Here is a 17,895-nt window from a genome sequence, read left to right on the forward strand (position 1 = left end):
ATGGGGGTAGGGGGTTAATAAGGGGCAGGAGGTCCTGGGGGGCAGTCAGGGGACAGGGGTCAGTTGGATAGGTGGACTTTCTGGGTGGGAGGGGCAGTCAGAGGACAGGGGGGTTGGATAGGGTGTGGGAGTCCCAGGGGTGGGGGAGGGGTGGTCTGTGGATGTGGATAGGGGTCAGGGCAGTTAGGGGACAGGGAGGGCTTGGATGGGGTGGGGGTCCCATGAGGGGGCAGTCCAGGGAAAGGGAGGGTTGTATAGGAGGTGGGATCCCGGGGGGGGGTGGTGGTGGTGGTGGTGGTGGTGGTCAAGGAACAAGGGGCAGGGGGAGTTGGATGGGGCAGGGATTTGCAGGGGGGCAGTTGGGGTGGGAGGGGGCCAGGCTGTTTGGGGGCCAGGCTGTTTGGGGGAGGGGGGCACAGCCTTCCCTACCTGGCTCTCTGTACAGTTTTGCAACCCCGATGTGGCCCTCAGGCCAAAGAGTTTGCCCACCCCAGTCTAGATAATACTTAGTCCTGCCATTACTGCAGAGGACTGGACTAGATGCTCTCTTGAGATCCCTTCCAGTCCTATGATTCCCTCATTATACATGCTGAAGACTAAATGAAAGAACCTCCAGTGGGCAACTTATCTTAAGCAGTCACTTTATTCTACACTTGACATTTTCATTCCAGTTTTAGACTTTCATTTGAGTACCTCTGTTTGCCAGAAGCTGGGAATGAGCAACAGGGGATGGATCACTTGATGATCACCTGTTCTGTTCATTCCCTCGGGGCACCTGGCACTGGCAGAAGATAGGATACAGGGGTAGATGGACTTTTGGTCTGACCCCATAGGGCCATTCTTATGTACTATTATGCAATGAATTTTGCTGCTCTGTTGAGTGTTTCTTTATAGAAGAGACAGTCTAGTATAAGCTAATTGTCAGAAATGGACATTTTAATACCATAAAATTTTTTATGGTACATTACCTACTAGATCAAACAGATCAAGGCAGGAAATGAACTAGGGTGTCCTGTATGACAATACAGCATACCAACAGGTAGCCTAAGGAACTAATCTCCTACCCCCAATTGACAAATACCTTCAAGGCTTCAGGACCGCATTCTATGAGGTCTCTTTCATCCGAGACCTCTTAGAATAGTAGAGTCCTGACCACTAGGCAAATCACCACACTCCTAAAGTTATTAACCACCCTATATCAAATGTAGCAGTCCGCACAGTAGTTAGATTCAGACTTGTATTGAAACCTAACTTTTCAGTCTGTGGGATCTAGGCCAGACATTAGTGACCAACACTGTCATGCATGAATGCCACACCTTAAAGTGGTAGACTCCCCAGAAAGGTGCCTATTCAATTCCTTTCATATATATTTTTGTAATAGATTTAGGAGCCTAGTCAGTTAGCTGCTTTGGAAAATTTTACCCTAAGCCACTTTTGAAAATGGCACCTAATACCTCTTGGAAGTCAATAGGTCTGAGGAGCCTAAATCACTTAGCTGCTTCTGAAAATTTTACCGGCATGAAGACTTTCCCTAAAAGCTTGTAATTTAAGAAGTTTGAGGGCTGGATCTACAAAAGAACTTAGGCACCTGCCACTTTAGGTGCCACCAAGATCCTCAAAACACCCTCTCAGCTACTAACTCTGTAGGCAGCTAGAGTTCTATGGCACTTAAGTTTCTGCCAGTAAGCATGCACACGGCCACTTCAATTTAGGTGCCTCTCTTGCATATACAGCCCAGTAGAATCTTCAAACTCAGTGTTTCCCCTGCCTAGGTAGTAGGCAAGCATGCCCATTCCCACACAAAACAGCCAGAGGTTGTGCCTCCCTTGTAGCTCAGTGGTTACTACACACATGCTGGTGGGACACCAGATTCAGTTGTCCCGCTGCCTGATGTGGATAAAGGATTTGAACTTAGGTCTCCTCCCTTTCCCCTCAGGAAAGTACCCTACTCACTGGGCTATAAAGGTATCATGGAGCAGGCCTCACTCTTTCCTGTTCCGCCATGGATAAAATAATTAGAGCACAGGGATTGGAACCTGGGTCTTCCACATCACTTTAAGCACTGGCTAGACATTTAAGGGGGCACCACCACCGCTCCCACCTCTGCCTTGTTTCTTAAAATAAAAAAAAATTGTTGGTTTAGTGCATAGATACTGGGCAGTGTTGGTGGCCTGTACTATACAGGCCAGATTACATATTCCAGTGGTTCCTCCTGGCCTTAACTCTATGACTAATGCATTCCAAGATGTAATAAGTGCTTAACTTCCTCAGGGATGGGGTCCAAGCCATTTCCTACTGGCTACCTTAGGTGACTTCCCAATCAGTGTTCTGGGTTTTATGAATCTCATTCTTAGGTGCCTAAATCTCTCCCTGCATTGTGCAAGGCATCTAGGCACCAAACTCAGGTCTGTGTATTCCACTAGGGAGCACGGCTCCTACAAGTTAGGCACTGCAACTCAACACTGCAGCACTTTAGTCCCTTTATGGATCTAGCCAATAGTCCACTACCGAATGTTGGAGAAATAAGAGGAAGTTGACCAGTATAGGTGTTACTAGCCAGTAAAGATCAGCTATCAAAGGTGTTTTTCCCTAAGTGCTCAGTGACCCTAACTTCCACTGCAATCATTTGAAAGTGCACATGGTCAGCACCTTTAGAAAGGTTACATGCTAAAGTTATCAGATCAAGGGACGACTCCTCTCTGTAGGTGAAAGAGTTCCCTTAAGAATTGTTTGCCTTCTATAAATACCAAATACTCGAAAGGATTAATTCATAATGCCATAAATGAGTGCCACTAATCCAATATAATGTACAGTTATGCTGTTTCCACTGTAGCTTTGGAAGGTGTATATAAATCTCTGAAGCAAGCACAGCTGAATGAAACAAATGACATTCACTGAAAGTACAATTCAATTTTAACAAATTAACAGTTTGGAGACAGGTCAATACACAGTACTTTTTTTTTGGGTAACGCTATACCAATCTGTAATAGATTTTCTGTCCCACAGCAAGTGAAGCAAGTTAAACCTCTTGGTTCAGTAAAAGCAAAAATGGAGCCCATTTTGGTACATATAAGTAGAGAAAAAACAGGCTCAATTTAGACTTACTGTAAATAAGACATTTTCCCAAAACAAAGAGGGAACTGGATTCACTGTGTAATAATCATTGACAGAGATTTTATTCTGGGAATGTTTAAAATTTTTTACTTCAGTGGCAGAGGGCTTTAGAATGTTATATATTTCTACACATTTTAGATCAGAAGCAAAAGCAAAGCCCTTCATATAGAATACGTTCTAGCAATACAACAAGAGAGCACATTAAAAGTAACTGATTTCAGTTCTTATGAAAATAAGCACTAAAGTACACATTGCATCTTTATTTTTTCCACATTTTGACACCAAAAAAATTAATGTTTTCTGTTACAGTTTTTTTAGAGGATGAACACAAGTTTTATTATTTGATTAAAATCAAAAATTAAAAGAATTAAAGCATTTAGACAAAAGGCTATTGCTTTGCTACCAAATAGAAGTAAAAGTTGCCTCAAGTACATAACAAGTAAGAGTTTCCATAAGAGCAACTAAATATTACACTGTATCTAGTTAAAGTAAAAAAAGATATGACTATATTAATTTATATCTAAGTTTTTTTAAAAAAGAGAAAGTACCACTTTTATAAGGTTACAATGGTAATTTTATATAGAATATGCAATATGTTGCAGACTTAAGTGCACCAATTTTATACATTCACTTTATATTCTATTTGTATTTCAGACTTTACTGGTTGTGTAAAAAATCAGTTGCCTGTAGCTAGGTTATGGAATTTAGAATGTTTAGACCTATTTCCACTGAAAAAAGAAAATAATTAACTGAATCCAAGATGAGTAATTTTAACCTAAATTAAAAGTCAAAGCATAACAATGCCCTCTTCACATCAAACATGAAACTTCATGATATAGGGAGTATCCAAGAGGAGTATAGAAGCAATGCATTTTTACATGAACATCTGCAAGGAGTATCATCTTAAGCTGCGTGGGAAAGACTTGACAAATTATGTTTGAAGAACATAGCCCTGCAGTCATTTTATCTGCAGTCTGAATCATGCTGGTGAAAAATTTAAGATGTAGCACAGTGCTTTAGACTTTGAGTCCTTCAATAAACAACAAAAAACGGATTCAAAGAATATTTTGGTAGCAAATTATAATTTGATGCAAATTTTATTTTCACACATATTACTAATAAATAAGTTCCTCTATAAAGACAGATCTATTGCCAATTAGATCTGTAATTATTAGGTTCCTACAACAGTATTAAGCACTAAAATTAAGGGTTACAATTAAAAAAACTTGATGTTATTCTTAGGTGGAGTTACTAACGTTACTAAGACCTTACAGAACTGTCTACAGCAGGGTTACAGTTACATTTACTAAAAAGTTACAGTATTACAGAAGAGTTTATTGCCAGACTTTCCCTACAAGCTACAATATATCAAATTCAGCTGAACAATTACAATAAAATGCATCCAAGAATGCATTTCCTTTTGTCAGGTTAATATCATCTCCTCCTTCCTCACCCCTACATTGTGTAGTAGAGAAAAAAAGTATAACCTCTTTTCTGTACGTAGTCAAAGCATTTAAACACAGCTTCATATTTTACTACATTTTTGCCCTTCTCAGCTTCCAAGTTTGCAAAAACAAATATACAGTTTCTCAAAAATGAATTTAAAGATGTCCACATTAAAAAATAACTACAAAAAGTCCCAGAGATCTAAAAAATGTTACTCATATGGCACAAAGTTATCTCCTACTAGTCCAGAAAAAGTTACTGATGTCCATTTATACTGTCTTGTTTATTTATGCTTCATTATTCAAATTTGTCAAGTTGCAATCACATTTGTAAGCAGTCCTTGCGACGACAGTAAGGAAGAAGAGTTTTTTTTCTACAATTAAAAAAAACGGAGACCAAGTTGGGTGTGCCATAGGAGATGATCAATCAGCTGGGGTATCTGCCTCAGAGACACCAAGATACTTAGAAAAAGGATTTCCTTGGTTGGTTTCCATAGATTGATAAACCACAAACAAGAACACTGACACAACAACAAACAGCAGAATCTTTATCCACATGGGAATGGAGCGTTTTTTTGTTGTTGGTTTCTCTGGTTTGTCATCTGCTGAGGGAACATATTTTGGAATATATTTAGATGAAAAGCTTTCCTCCATTCTGAAGTCACTGAGCTCTATAGGTCGGCCAGCAGCTCCTTTGATTGGTCTGCGGCAGCTAGCACTGTTAATTAAAAAGAATAATTTGTCACATGTTTAAGCGAGCAATCTGAAGTAAATAAAAAAAGTTTTAGTTTAAATGGATTAAGGATCTGTTAAGGATCAAAATGCACACCAGATACTCTGTTTTAAGAGGTTAAGGACGGATTTCACTACTGCCCCTGGGTAAGCTTTCAAGCATACAGTTCACATTTTACTTTCTCTTTCCCATCACTGGTGAAGAGTGTCTTTCAACCCTATATGCAGAAAGATTGATGGGATACACAAATAGCCAGACTTAGGTATCAAGCAGGGCTGTCAAACAATGAAAAAAATATTAATTGCAATTAATCAGTGTTTTAATGGCATGGTTAAACAATAATAGAATATTTAAATATTTTTGGATATTTTCTACATTTTCAAATATATTAATTTCAATTACACAGAATGCTTGCCAAGGTGGACTGGATGAGGCTCCAGATGTTGGAAAAAAAAAAAGTTGTTAGTGATTAGTGTCCTCTCTACTTTACCAAAGTTCTTTGTGCCTTGAGGTCTTAGCTCTCATTGTTGTCCTTCCTCAGGGAAGGACGAAGAAGTAAAGAGGTGGAGTTAGTCAAACCAGCAGTGCAAAGAAGAAGAAAAGCTGCTTTGGGAGGGACTACTCTCCTTGCCCTACAATGGTACCACAGCAAGCAGACAGGGGTCCATACTGATAAAGAGGAAGTCCCTGATTTTAGGGACATGGGGCAGACATTCACGGATATAATTTCTTAACTATTAGAATGTATGTGCTTCTGAGGCATGCAATGTTTAAAAATGGTCTCTGTTGGGACATTTTAAATTCCAGTAACAACGTCAGTGCTTCCTGCATACCAGCAGTGAATACTCAACACTTCATTTCAATGAACTACAGTAAAAGCTGTGTTATCCAGCACTTCACCAACTGTAAAGCTCTAGAAACTGGCATTTCTGATATCTCCATTAAAAGTCTAGTTGGTGCGGGGCCAGCAGGCTCCCTACCTGGCTCCTCGCAAGCAGCAACATGTCCCTGCTGCTCTTAGGTGGAGGAACGGCCATGAGGGCTCTGTGCGCTGCCCCTATCTCGCTCCATTTGCTGGCTCCGCTGTTCCCATTGGCCAGGAACCGTGGCCAATGGGAACTGCAGGGGCAGCATCTGTGGGCAGAGGCAGTGCGCAGAGACACCTGGCCATGCCTCCACCTAGGAGCAGCAGGGACACATCGCCACTTGCAGGGAGCCGCCCAAGGTGAAAGCTGCCAGATCCAGCGCCCCAAGCCCCCTCCTGCACCCAAATTCCCTCTCAGAGCCCATACCCCTTCCCCCATCCTTGAGCCCCCTCCCACACCTAAACTCCCTCCCTCCATTGATAAGTATAACTCTTAGTTAACTGGAATTTTTGACTAACCGGGACCTCCCATTTCCCCCAACATGCTGGATAACAAAGCTTTTCCTGTACAACCATTCTTTAAAGAAAAGACATAGGCATCAATGTAGGTAGCTCAATGAAAGCCTGTTACTCTGATCTCATCATCTTACACTTTCAGTCTGTGCAGTTGCCACTGTTGTCTATTTATAAAGAGCTCCTAGGCACAGACCACCTTTGTTATGTGTTTGTAAGATTACTACCACAATAGGGCTCTAGGCTTTACATGTTACTGTTGGACAAGCTGAGAACAAGAATTCTCACTTTGTAGCAGCAATCAAAAACAAAGTGTTTGGATGCACAAGAATGAGAGAGTATATTAAAAAAAGTCAGTGATACACTGAATACTGTACTTAATGTCTGCTCATTCTATCTCAAAGATTTAGCAGAAATTTCAGGAGGTTTCACAAATAAATTATGGGAATCAGGAAACATACAAAGCCTTCGGTATGTTGAATCTCGAAAGAGACTGGGGTTACTTAGTTTAGAAGATAAATCAGAGGCATATGATGGAGAATGAAAAATAATGAATGGTATGAAGAAGAATTCAAGTCAGTCGTTTCTTTCTACCTTCCTACATTATACAAGGAGAAAAGGAGATTTAATGGAATTCAAAAGGCAACATACTTTTAAAGTGAAATCCCTTTTAACACAACACCTATTGACTCAGGGAACTCTGTCTCAAGATATTGTGGCCAAAAGCTTAAAAAAAAAGAGAGTTACAGTACGATTTAGGACTGGAAGTTCTATACAGATAAGAACATCTAGTTACATTAGACAGCATGCCTATATGCTTCATGCTTCAGTGCATTAGGCAATCACTAATTGAAGATTAGAAAAAATGAAGGGAAGTTATGGACAAGTTATTCCATAATTTTATATAATTTTTTTTTGGACACTTTCCTTTGAAGCAGCTGGTACTGACCAATGTCAGTCCAGTGTCTGGTCTCTATATGGACCATTAAGCTGATTATGGCTACAGAATTCAGTGCTCTGCTGAAGCAGTACTTTTAAAAAAATGTGTCCTGGACTCGTGCATATCCTTCTGCCTGGAACACAAGGATATTTTTAGCCTCAAGTAAGTTTTTAAAGTTTTACCATTTTTATTATTTAAAATCCCATTGTGGAATACTGGACTTCATTTCAGAAGAAATTAAACTGGTTTAATCTAGATGTTAGTTTGACATCTGTAGTACGCAAGGTCTTGGAAAAAATTTTGAGGGAGAAAGTAGTTAAGGACATTGAAGTCAATGGTAAATGGGACAAAATACAACATGGTTTTTAAAAAGGTAGATCGTGCCAAACGAACCTGATCTCCTTCTTTGAGAAAGTATCAGATTTTTTAGACAAAGGAAACGCAGTGGATCTAATTTACCTAGATTTTAGTAAGGCATTTGATACCGTGCCACATGGGGAATTATTAGTTAAATTGGGTAAGATGGGGATCAATAGGAAAATTGAAAGGTGGATAAGGAATTGGTTAAAGGGGAGACTAAAAACGGGTCCTACTGAAAGGTGAACTGTCACGCTGGAGGGAGGTTACCAGTGGAGTTCCTCAAGGATCGGTTTTGGGACCAAATCTTATTTAATCTTTTTATTACTGACCTTGGCACAAAAAGTGGAGTGTGCTAATAAAGTTTGCGGATGATACAAAGCTGGGAGGTATTGTCAATTTAGAGAAGGACAGGGATATCCTACAGGAGGATCTGGATGACCTTGTAAACTGGAGTAATAGTAATAGTATGAAATTTAATAGTGAGAAGTGTAAGGTCATGCATTTAGGGATTAATAAGAATTTTAGTTATAAGCTAGGGATGCATCAATTTGAAGTAACGGGGAGGAAAAGGACCTTGGAGTATTGGTTGATCATAAGATGACTATGAGCTGCCAACGTGATGTGGCTGTGAAAAAAGCTAATGCGGTCTTGGGATGCATCAGGAGAGGTATTTCCAGTAGGGATAAGGAGGATAAGTACTGTTATACAAGGCACTGGTGAGACCTCACCTGGAATACTGTGTGCAGTTCTGGTCTCCCATGTTTAAGAAGGATGAATTCAAACTGGAACAGGTACAGAGAAGGCTACTAGGATGATCTGAGGAATGGAAAACTTATCTTATGAAAGGAGACTCAAGGAGCTCGGCTTGTTTAGCCTAACTAAAAGAAGGTTGAGGGGAGATATGATTGCTCTCTATAAATATATCAGAGGGATAAATACCGGAGAGGGAGAGGAATTATTTAAGCTCAGTACCAATGTGGACACAAGAGCAAATGGATATAAACTGATCATTGGGAAGTTTAGACTTGAAATTAGATGAAGGTTTCTAACCTTAAGAGGAGTGAAGTTTTGGAACAGCCTTCCAAGGGGAGCAGTGGGGGCAAAAGATCTATCTGGCTTTAAGATTAAACTCAATAAGTTTATGGAGGAGATGGTATGATGGGATAACATGGATTTGGTAATTAAATATTCATGGTAAATAGGCCCAATGGCCTGTGATGAGATATTAGATAGGGTGGGATCCGGAGTTACCCAGGAAAGAATTTTCTGTAGTATCTGGCTGATGAATCTTGCCCATATGCTCAGGGTTCAGCTGATTGCCATATTTGGGGTCGGGAAGGAATTTTCCTCCAGGGCAGATTGGAAGAGGCCCTGGAGGTTTTTCGCCTTCCTCTGTAGCATGGGGCATGGGTCACTTGCTGGAGGATTCTCTGCTCGTTGAAGTCTTTAAACTACGATTTGAGGACTTCAGTAGCACAGATATAGGTGTGAGGTTTTTTGCAGGAGTGGTGGGTGAAATTCTGTGGTCTGCGTTGTGCAGGAGGTCAGACTAGATGATCATAATGGTCCCTTCTGACCTAAATATCTATGAATCTGTGTAATTTTAAAAAAGATTCCTTATCTGAACTAATTCCATTTATAAAAGACTTATTTACTTTTAGTATCTGAAGCCTAAATCACATCACATTTCAATAACGTTTGTGACACTAGAGCAAACTCTTGTTAGCCCAGGTAAATTCAGTTTTAGTTCTAATGGGATAAGTTAATTTTAAACACAGTTATATGCAGAAAGGCGTGCCACCTAGCTCTATGGTGTGCTGTGAGGTTGAGCCACAAAGCACAGATTAATTCTTAGAGATTTCCTAGCAATACAACCTAATTACACCCAGAAAAAAAGGTCTTTGTTCTATCAAAATTGACAGGTTTCAGAGTGGTAACCATGTTAGTCTGTATCAGCAAAAACGAGGAGTCCATGTCTCCTCAGCGTTTTTATCAAAATGGAGTAAAACATAAAATACTTTAATTGTACCTAATTCCTGTAGGTGTGGATACTTCATATGGGAACATTTCCTTAAGAATATCTCTTTCTGCTCTTCTTTCTTCTGCTAGTGTTTTCTCCACCACCTATAGGAACAAATAGAACAATTATAAACCTTACCAAACTCAATAGCTTTTTTCCTCTAGTATAGATATTTAGAGCAACCATAACCCCTAGGTGATTTGAAAGGGAGAATTTGGTTCACCCAGTGAATTTTAAGAAGTCTTTCCTGGATTTTAATTGTTGGTTTAAGCTTTGTTACTGGCAGCTGTCTAGTGATTTTTGGAGTCCAGATGCATTCAGCGTTGTCCTCAGTTTCCTTCAACATGAAGAATACTTTGTTGTTACTTATGCAGTACTTATACACCAATCAGACAACAATACAGATGATCAAAAGGGACTAGTCATCACCTCTATCATGGCTGTGTTGAGCAGATCACTGGATTGTGTGTGACCAATGTTAACAGTATGTTTATGAGGACGACCTGTTTCCTCTTGCTGTGGTAAGCGAAAGTGCTGCAATATAGCAAAACACTGACTTCACAGGCTTATTGGGATTGAGACAGTAAAGCACTCGTTTTTAATAAATTTAATGGGTATCTGCTCAGTTACCAACATGGTGTCAGATCATCTCTGTATGCAAATAAGGTAGCCCATTACACATTACATGAAGATGTGGACACTAGTTTTTAATTAAACATTTCTTACCTATTTTTAAGAATGAGTTTTATTCAAAATGAGCAATGCAAAAGTGATAAATTCTACTGATTTTTATTAGGAAAATAATGCTGCAGAATAGCATACAATAACAGGTCTAAAATTTTAGTATATAAAAGGTTTCCAGAGATAATATAGTCAAACACTGTAGAAGCAGGGGCATTTTAGCTATTAAAGAAGAGGCAGATCTACTCCAGTAATGTTACCTTGGAGGCTTTTGGTTTAAAATAATCCTGCTATTTGATGCTGGAAATTAAGCCACAGACTTGGATCAATTTTTCAAAATTCAAGAGTCATGTACTCTCTCTATTCAACTGACTTGACAAGGAATTGTACAAAAAAAGCAACATGCTACACTGATGACAGAAGCAGCACAAAAACTGCAAACATGACCCCAGAAATGCAGAATGGCTCAAAACTAAACAGGTGTTTTACTGGGAAAACTTTTAAACCTTAACATTCATCAGTCAAGCCATGGTACAATGCTAGTGTGATCTGAATATCCTCATACCACCTCTTAGAGAAGTACACCCTCATTCCCACTTCTGCAGGAATGCATAAATAAAATAAATATAAGAACTCTATCCAGAAAGAATAATGATAATCTAAATTTTAATTCATTTACTTCAGCTGTCATCAATGGTTTCTTTGGTGTTCTTCTGGGCAAGTCTGAGAATTCACTGATTGACAGTGTAGGAGCTGCATGCTTGAAATTTCCAGGCACCCTATTGACAACCTGCTGAGATTCAAATTGTTCAGACTCAATTAACCAAAATACAATAGAAAAACAAAAATAAGACAAAATCTGTGTTAAACATTTGGGTACTAAAAGTTATCACTCAGAGGAAAAAAAAAGGATTTAAGAGGAGCTACTTTGGAAGAACGTTCTAAATACATTAGTGACATAGTTTCAGTATTTTTTTCTTAAAGTGGTTTAGTGACAGAAGCTCACAAACACTCAAGGCAGGTTTGTTGCACATGTTAAATAAAATGGACCCTCCATGAAGGTTGTGGTACTGAAGTTCCCCAACCTTCCACTTTTAAGAAGATAGGAACTATCATACAGGCTCAGACCAGGCCAGCCGCAGGAGGCTTCAGGGAATGGTGTAAGAACATATGCTCATATAAGACTGATAAAATGGAGAGGAATGCATATCTGATAGAAAGTAAAAATACATTAAGTATTGGGGGCTATCAAGTAGAGTTAGATTTGTTTAAACTGAAAATGCTTTCTAGTGTAAGTTAAAAAGGTACATTACAGAAGGATACCACTTGTATAATTTATTAGATATATTTACTAGGGTCTCGTTGCTTGAAGCCACTATAGTTTCAGCTATGGGAGTACCCTCTGACATTACTGCATCATCTACAGGCAACTGTGCTGTAGTTTCCACCTGTTTGTTTAAAAAAAAAAAACAAAACAAAAACAGTGAGTGTAAAAAATAGTCTCTAGGGCCCTGACAATCTCAGGAAAAAGTAAAACGAGTCTAGATTGCAATAAGCCTCATCACCCTTTTCCTTGGTGTTCTTCTTGATACTCTTGTAGACTCCCTAGAAACTGCCTGAAGAGGTCCACTTTTTGAAGATCCACTTGTCCAGATAGCCTCAGTAACTCCATCTTGAGAATAGTTCTATTCAAGCATCAAATACATTAGCAAGCATATAAAAGCCATGTCCCAACACTGAAGTGTCCATAACTAAAAGGCACAGAAGCATGCATATTCCAGATGTATGTGTGTAGCACACTTGCTTTCCAAATATCTTGCTTTTTTAGAATACTGCAATATTGGATATCAAGGGATAGTACTCAACACTACCCTTAAGAGGATTCCTATTTATATGGAGTTGAACAGACAATGTATAGTGACTATCAGAAAAAAGTGAGAGCTACCATCTCCAGTAAGTGTAGAGTATAAATGGTTTACATCACCACTGGCTAAAACCTGATCTCTGGCTTGAGCCTGGATAAGAACCACTGATGAGCGGATATCCCATTTTACATTTAACCCAGATATCTTGTCTGCATAAATAAAAAACAAACCTCTTGGGCATTTGTGGAAACAGGTGTTACCAAAACCCTTTTCTCAGATGCAATTTTAGCTCCTCTGAACACAAGATGGGGAGATTTCCAAAAGACACATACAGCAGTTTGAAATTCATCAGAAATTGTTTGCCTAACTACCATTTGTGCTTTTGAAAGTCTCCCCCATAACTGTAACAAGTGTTATATCCATAAATTAAGCTTTGCCCATTCCTTATGACTAAGACTTGAGACATAATCAAACCTAAACCAGTCCATTGGATACTAAAAAACAAATGTCATACTAGTATTAGAATAAGATTTAACTTATGAGTTCTGCAATGGGGGCACTGGAGGAAAGAGGTCATTCACCACAGTAATAATAGTATTGTGGGTTTAAGTAACTGCGAACACACTCTTCAGGTTAAGTCTCAGGGAGTGAGGAAAGACCCCAAATCTACAGAAGCAGCATAAAAGCTGCAGTTCTACACTGGCAACTTGAAACACTATTAAAAATCCCAAATCCATAAAATAGCCAATATTGAACAGTTAAAAACCAGAGCGTTACCACTGTATTTAAAAAAAACAAACTATTTTTTGAGGGAAAGAAGTTTACACTAGTAAAAAAGCAAGCTAATAATCTGAAGCCAGTAGCAAAACAAATGCAATGTGCATGTTTTCCTTTTTTTTTTTTTTTAAAAGGAATAAATAAATTCAGGAAGTTTGGTAGTTTGTTTTTTCTCTGATGTTTCAGGAAGAGCTAACCACCTCAGATTAAGATTACCCCCAAAATCCATAGAAAGTTACAAGTGGGGCCCTGAAAAAAATCACACAAGAAATGGTGGATCCTCCTTTCTGTCGTAGGAGATCCCATTGACACAAGATCAGGTCACAGAACACTTTCATGTTTTGCAAGATTTTAACAAAGCAGGCTGGAAGATAAAATTATCTAGTGTCTGTTTCCAGTAAAGAGTATCCTCCAATCAAGTAACTAATATAGCTAGAAGTCAAATAGCAGGATTCTCTGCAGTGTTTAAAGATTGCTTGTTTATTGTTGCTACAAATCCAGGAGAAGGAGTACAAGTTTTTATTTAGGTGAGACAAGTTATAGTCTCCTAAATTTTTCAGTTACTAAGTGGTGAATTTTTAATTGGATTTTGAGAAAACAAACATCACTTCCCACTAGATCCTAAGTTTCTGAGCCTAAACTGTTGGCAATATTTCTTTAAATTGTAAGAAAACTCTTCTCAAAATAACCATCTCCCTTCCCCCCCCACAAATTTTGGATTATTTCCTTTCCTAAAAAACAAGGATAATTTTGAAAGTTTACTGTACTTTACTGAAGTTCATTCATAAATCTTTGCCTGTTACAGGTTTTAAATTATATCGTTTGCAGCTTTAACCACTCAAAGTACTTTCAGCTTCTACTATGGGCATTTAGCATTTCCATTTACTAGATTTTAAAAGAATATTAATGGGTCCAGGTCAGCCTACCTAAAGAGGGTTATGATGGTTTGAATAGTAAATATTCATCATTTTGAAAAATTTGTATGAAGAGTTTTACTATTCGCATTGAATCAACCTGGTGAATTGGATAAGATACCAGCTGAATTAACACTCAGTCATGGATATTTTCAGGAAAAATCCACACACGCTATAAAACCATCTCAGAGATACTTAATTGTACATCACTGAGTCTGAAATCTGCACTGATATATTATAAAAGAAGCTACTGACAGTAAACCTTTGTACTTTCATAACTAAAGTGGAGTACTATTTTGGCAGACCAGATACATTTGAAATAAATACTTAGTCTGGAGTCCTAGATATTTCAAGTGATCAGGCAAGAAAGTCAAATTAACACCCATTTGTTTAATCTAGGAGGTTGTGAAAGCAGGTTGTTTTCTGAGGGTGTTCTCTCAGATATATTTCTCCTGTTGGTCTGACAAACTGCTAAGATTAAAGATATTCAGGTGACACTGCAAGGTCTATTTGATCTCTTGGGGTCCTGGGAGAGAAGGGGTTTGTTTGGAGTACAGGCATGTTTATTTTGCCAAGTGGGTCCATTCAAGGGGCACATATTGCCTTAATGTATATTTTATTAAAGACTTCACAACACTTGGTCTTAACTTTGTTTCTCATTATGGTTCTTAGACAGGATGCCACTGATTTCAACATGACCGAGATGTCAGCGTGCTCGCTCTTGAAAAAAAGACAAACATATGCATGCTCCAGGATAGAGGCCTGATTTTTCAAGATATTTGGACATGTCAACATCTCTGTCATATTGAAATCAGTGGGAGCTGCTGGAAAAGCATCAATTGGGGGGGACGGGACGGGCGGGGGCAACGGGAGGAAGAGGTGGGAGGGATATCAGGCATCTTGTTTAGGAATCTAACTCAAAGTATTCATTTAAAAAGGATTCTTGGCTGATTAAGTGTTTAAATATCCTTTAAAATAATATTGGGCAGTCAACAATTTTGAATTTTTGCTTCAACTGAAAGAGCAGAAGTGTTTCAGTATGACTCCTTGATTTTGATTCCCATCAAAGTGAACTGGAACAGTTGTGACAATAAGTTACATTATCATATGTCTATGTATGCCCCAACCCAGACAAAATTAAAGTGGTACTTGGATGTCTGTTTCAAAAAGATATCAGACAAAATTAGTAAGAGTTCACCATTTCTAAGACAGCCACTGGTGACAAATTCCAGAGAAAGGAAAGATTCAGAGCAGTGTGCACTAGTATCAGTGGCTAAAATACTATTTTAAAAGAAATGGTTTCTATTTTGTCCCCTCATACTTCTGGACCACCCTCACCAACACAGCACAGATCATTGTGAAGTTCTGCAAAAGCCAGTTACTCAAATACTTGCTCCACAAGGATTCCACTACTTTTCTTCAGCAAAAAGAAATGTTGGTCAGGGCACTACCACCAGCCAAAACTGGATCACCTGATGAAATACACTAATCTGGACAAAAGGATATTCACATTGATATGCTAATTTCACAAGAGTTGATTAGCTACAGGTATTTGACAAATCAAACTGCTGAAGTCCACATGATCAATTCATTTTTTAAAAAAACAATCTACACACCCTAAAACCCAAACAAAAAAGCCTTCATAAAGCAAGCTAGAGCGTATTAGCATTTCAAAGTGAGGCACTCAAATGTTAATAAGTGCCTATATGTGTATGCATTGATAGTATGTGACCATACAACTGAAGCCTTTTCCCCCACATAATATGTTCTTCTCTTAGGATAACCTCCCCACCACTTTTAAGTCCTCACTCTAAAGCACAGAGGCACTAAAGCCTCTCAAACAGATACCAGGATATTTTAATTAAGCAAACAATTACTTTCCCCAACTTTGTTCTGAGAGAACTTTACGGAGCTGATTTTGCTGAAGGTTCCAAAAATGTTTCTTGGAGACATTCAGCAAGGAAATTTCAATAATTTGGCAAATTTATAAGTCACTGAAGATGGTTTTATATTGGAAAGTGTTATGCAATACTAACTACAGCAGTGCTGCCTACAATATCATAGAAAAAAAGCAAAAGCTAACTTTAGCAGAATATAGCTGCTAATCTTAACTGTTTCTGAGTAGGCAAAAATATTAAAAAATAGCTCCAGGATTAGCTAAAACTTGAGTTGTGTTTAATTACCGCACGATTCCTGGAAAAATTGTGATAAACAGATTAGCCCACTTAAAATATTAACCATATGCTAATATTAGTCAAGTGCAATATGAAAAATTCAGCTACTGCGAGTATACTCACAATTACAAGTTGGTAAGAAAATGCCATTAAAATAAAGATACCTGATTATGTTCAACAACTCTTCTTTGTTTGAGTGTTACTGGAGTCTTTGTCTTGGCCTTCAGTGGTTCTCTCTTCTCAAGTCTGAACTCTACCTTGGGATCTGAGAATAAAATCAGTCACCATTACCCTGTGGCACTGAAAGAGCCAAAAATCCAACGGAAGAGCCCACTAATATTTTACCTAGAATATTAAAAAAAATGCGATCATCTTAAGTAACAGCCAAGACCATAACATAACCCAAATAATGCACTTCATTAAAACAGACCATTTTAGCTGCCAGAATGGTTGAGTTATAACTTGTAATATTCTCTTAATATAACTAATATGGGAAAGTTTGCATTGTGACATACCGCTTGCCAGTATGCAGGTCACTCCCAGATGTGTTTGTGTAACCCCAGCCTGCCAGTCTCATCCTTGCTCTCACCAACCATGGTTATACTGCAGGGTGACTAACACTCTCCCAGGCCTGGCTTTTCCAGGAAAAATGTATGTCTTATATGCCCAGCCTCTCTTGGGCAGTCCAAATATACGAAGTCCATTATTCCTTAAGGGAATAATATACGCACAACTTGCCACCTTAAATGGTGTTACCTAGACATTTCAACTTAAACATGCTAGATTAGATACAACACATTTATTAACTATAAAAAGATAGATTTTGAGTATCAGCAATGAGGCATAAAAGTTAGAAATGACTAAAATCAGAAATGATTAAAAAGGAAAGAAAGTGCTTTCTAGTTCCCAACAGTTTTCAAGTACATTAAAGGTTGCCACAAGGAGGATGGAGAAAAATTGTGCTCCTTAATCTCTGAGGATAGGACAAGCAATGGGCTTAAATTGCAGCAAGGGTGGTTTAGGTTGGACATTAAGAAAAACTTCCTAACTAAGGGTAGTTAAACACTGAAATTACACCATCTCTTATAATCTAACCTGCTCTTAAAAAAATCTCCAAACACTTGTCAGGGATGGTCTACACTACAGTAACTCCTCACTTAATGTTGTGGTTATGTTCCTGAAAAATGTGATTTTTAAATGAAGCGATGTTAAGCAAATCCAATTTCCCTACAAGAATTACTGTAAATGTGGAGGGAGGGGTTAGATTCCCGGGAAAGTTTTTTCACCAGACAAAAGACTATATTATAAGTTTTAAACAAGCAATTTAATACGGTACACAGCAATGATGATTGTGAAGCTTGATGGAGGTGGAGGAGTCAGAAGGTGGGATATTTCCCAGGGAATGCCTTACTGCTAAATGATGAAGTAGAACTCACCTGAGCCCTCAGGAGTTAACACACTGTTGTTAATGTAGCCTCATACACTACAAGGCAG

The 17,895-nt window shown here is 38.6% G+C and overlaps 1 protein-coding gene across 7 annotated transcripts in view; it reads right to left on the reverse strand.

The window, feature by feature from the left end:
• Positions 1-3,154: 3,154 nt before the first annotated feature.
• The window catches only part of TMPO (thymopoietin), a 46,605-nt gene continuing 31,864 nt past the window's right edge, over positions 3,155-17,895 (reverse strand). Inside the window, exons 4-9 of one of the 7 annotated variants that reach the window (XM_077831933.1) lie at positions 16,566-16,666; positions 12,237-12,356; positions 12,024-12,119; positions 11,351-11,464; positions 10,000-10,094; positions 3,155-5,277 (exon numbers count right to left, since the gene is read on the reverse strand). In XM_077831933.1, the coding sequence (XP_077688059.1) occupies positions 4,983-5,277; positions 10,000-10,094; positions 11,351-11,464; positions 12,024-12,119; positions 12,237-12,356; positions 16,566-16,666 (821 nt within the window). In that variant the 3' untranslated portion in view covers positions 3,155-4,982. The remainder of the gene's footprint in view (positions 5,278-9,999; positions 10,095-11,350; positions 11,465-12,023; positions 12,120-12,236; positions 12,357-16,565; positions 16,667-17,895) is intronic. The other 6 variants (XM_077831881.1, XM_077831899.1, XM_077831890.1 and 3 more) reach the window with 6 other exon arrangements.

Source organism: Eretmochelys imbricata, chromosome 1, assembly GCF_965152235.1.
Source record: "Eretmochelys imbricata isolate rEreImb1 chromosome 1, rEreImb1.hap1, whole genome shotgun sequence".
Taxonomy (NCBI): Eukaryota; Metazoa; Chordata; order Testudines; family Cheloniidae; genus Eretmochelys; species Eretmochelys imbricata.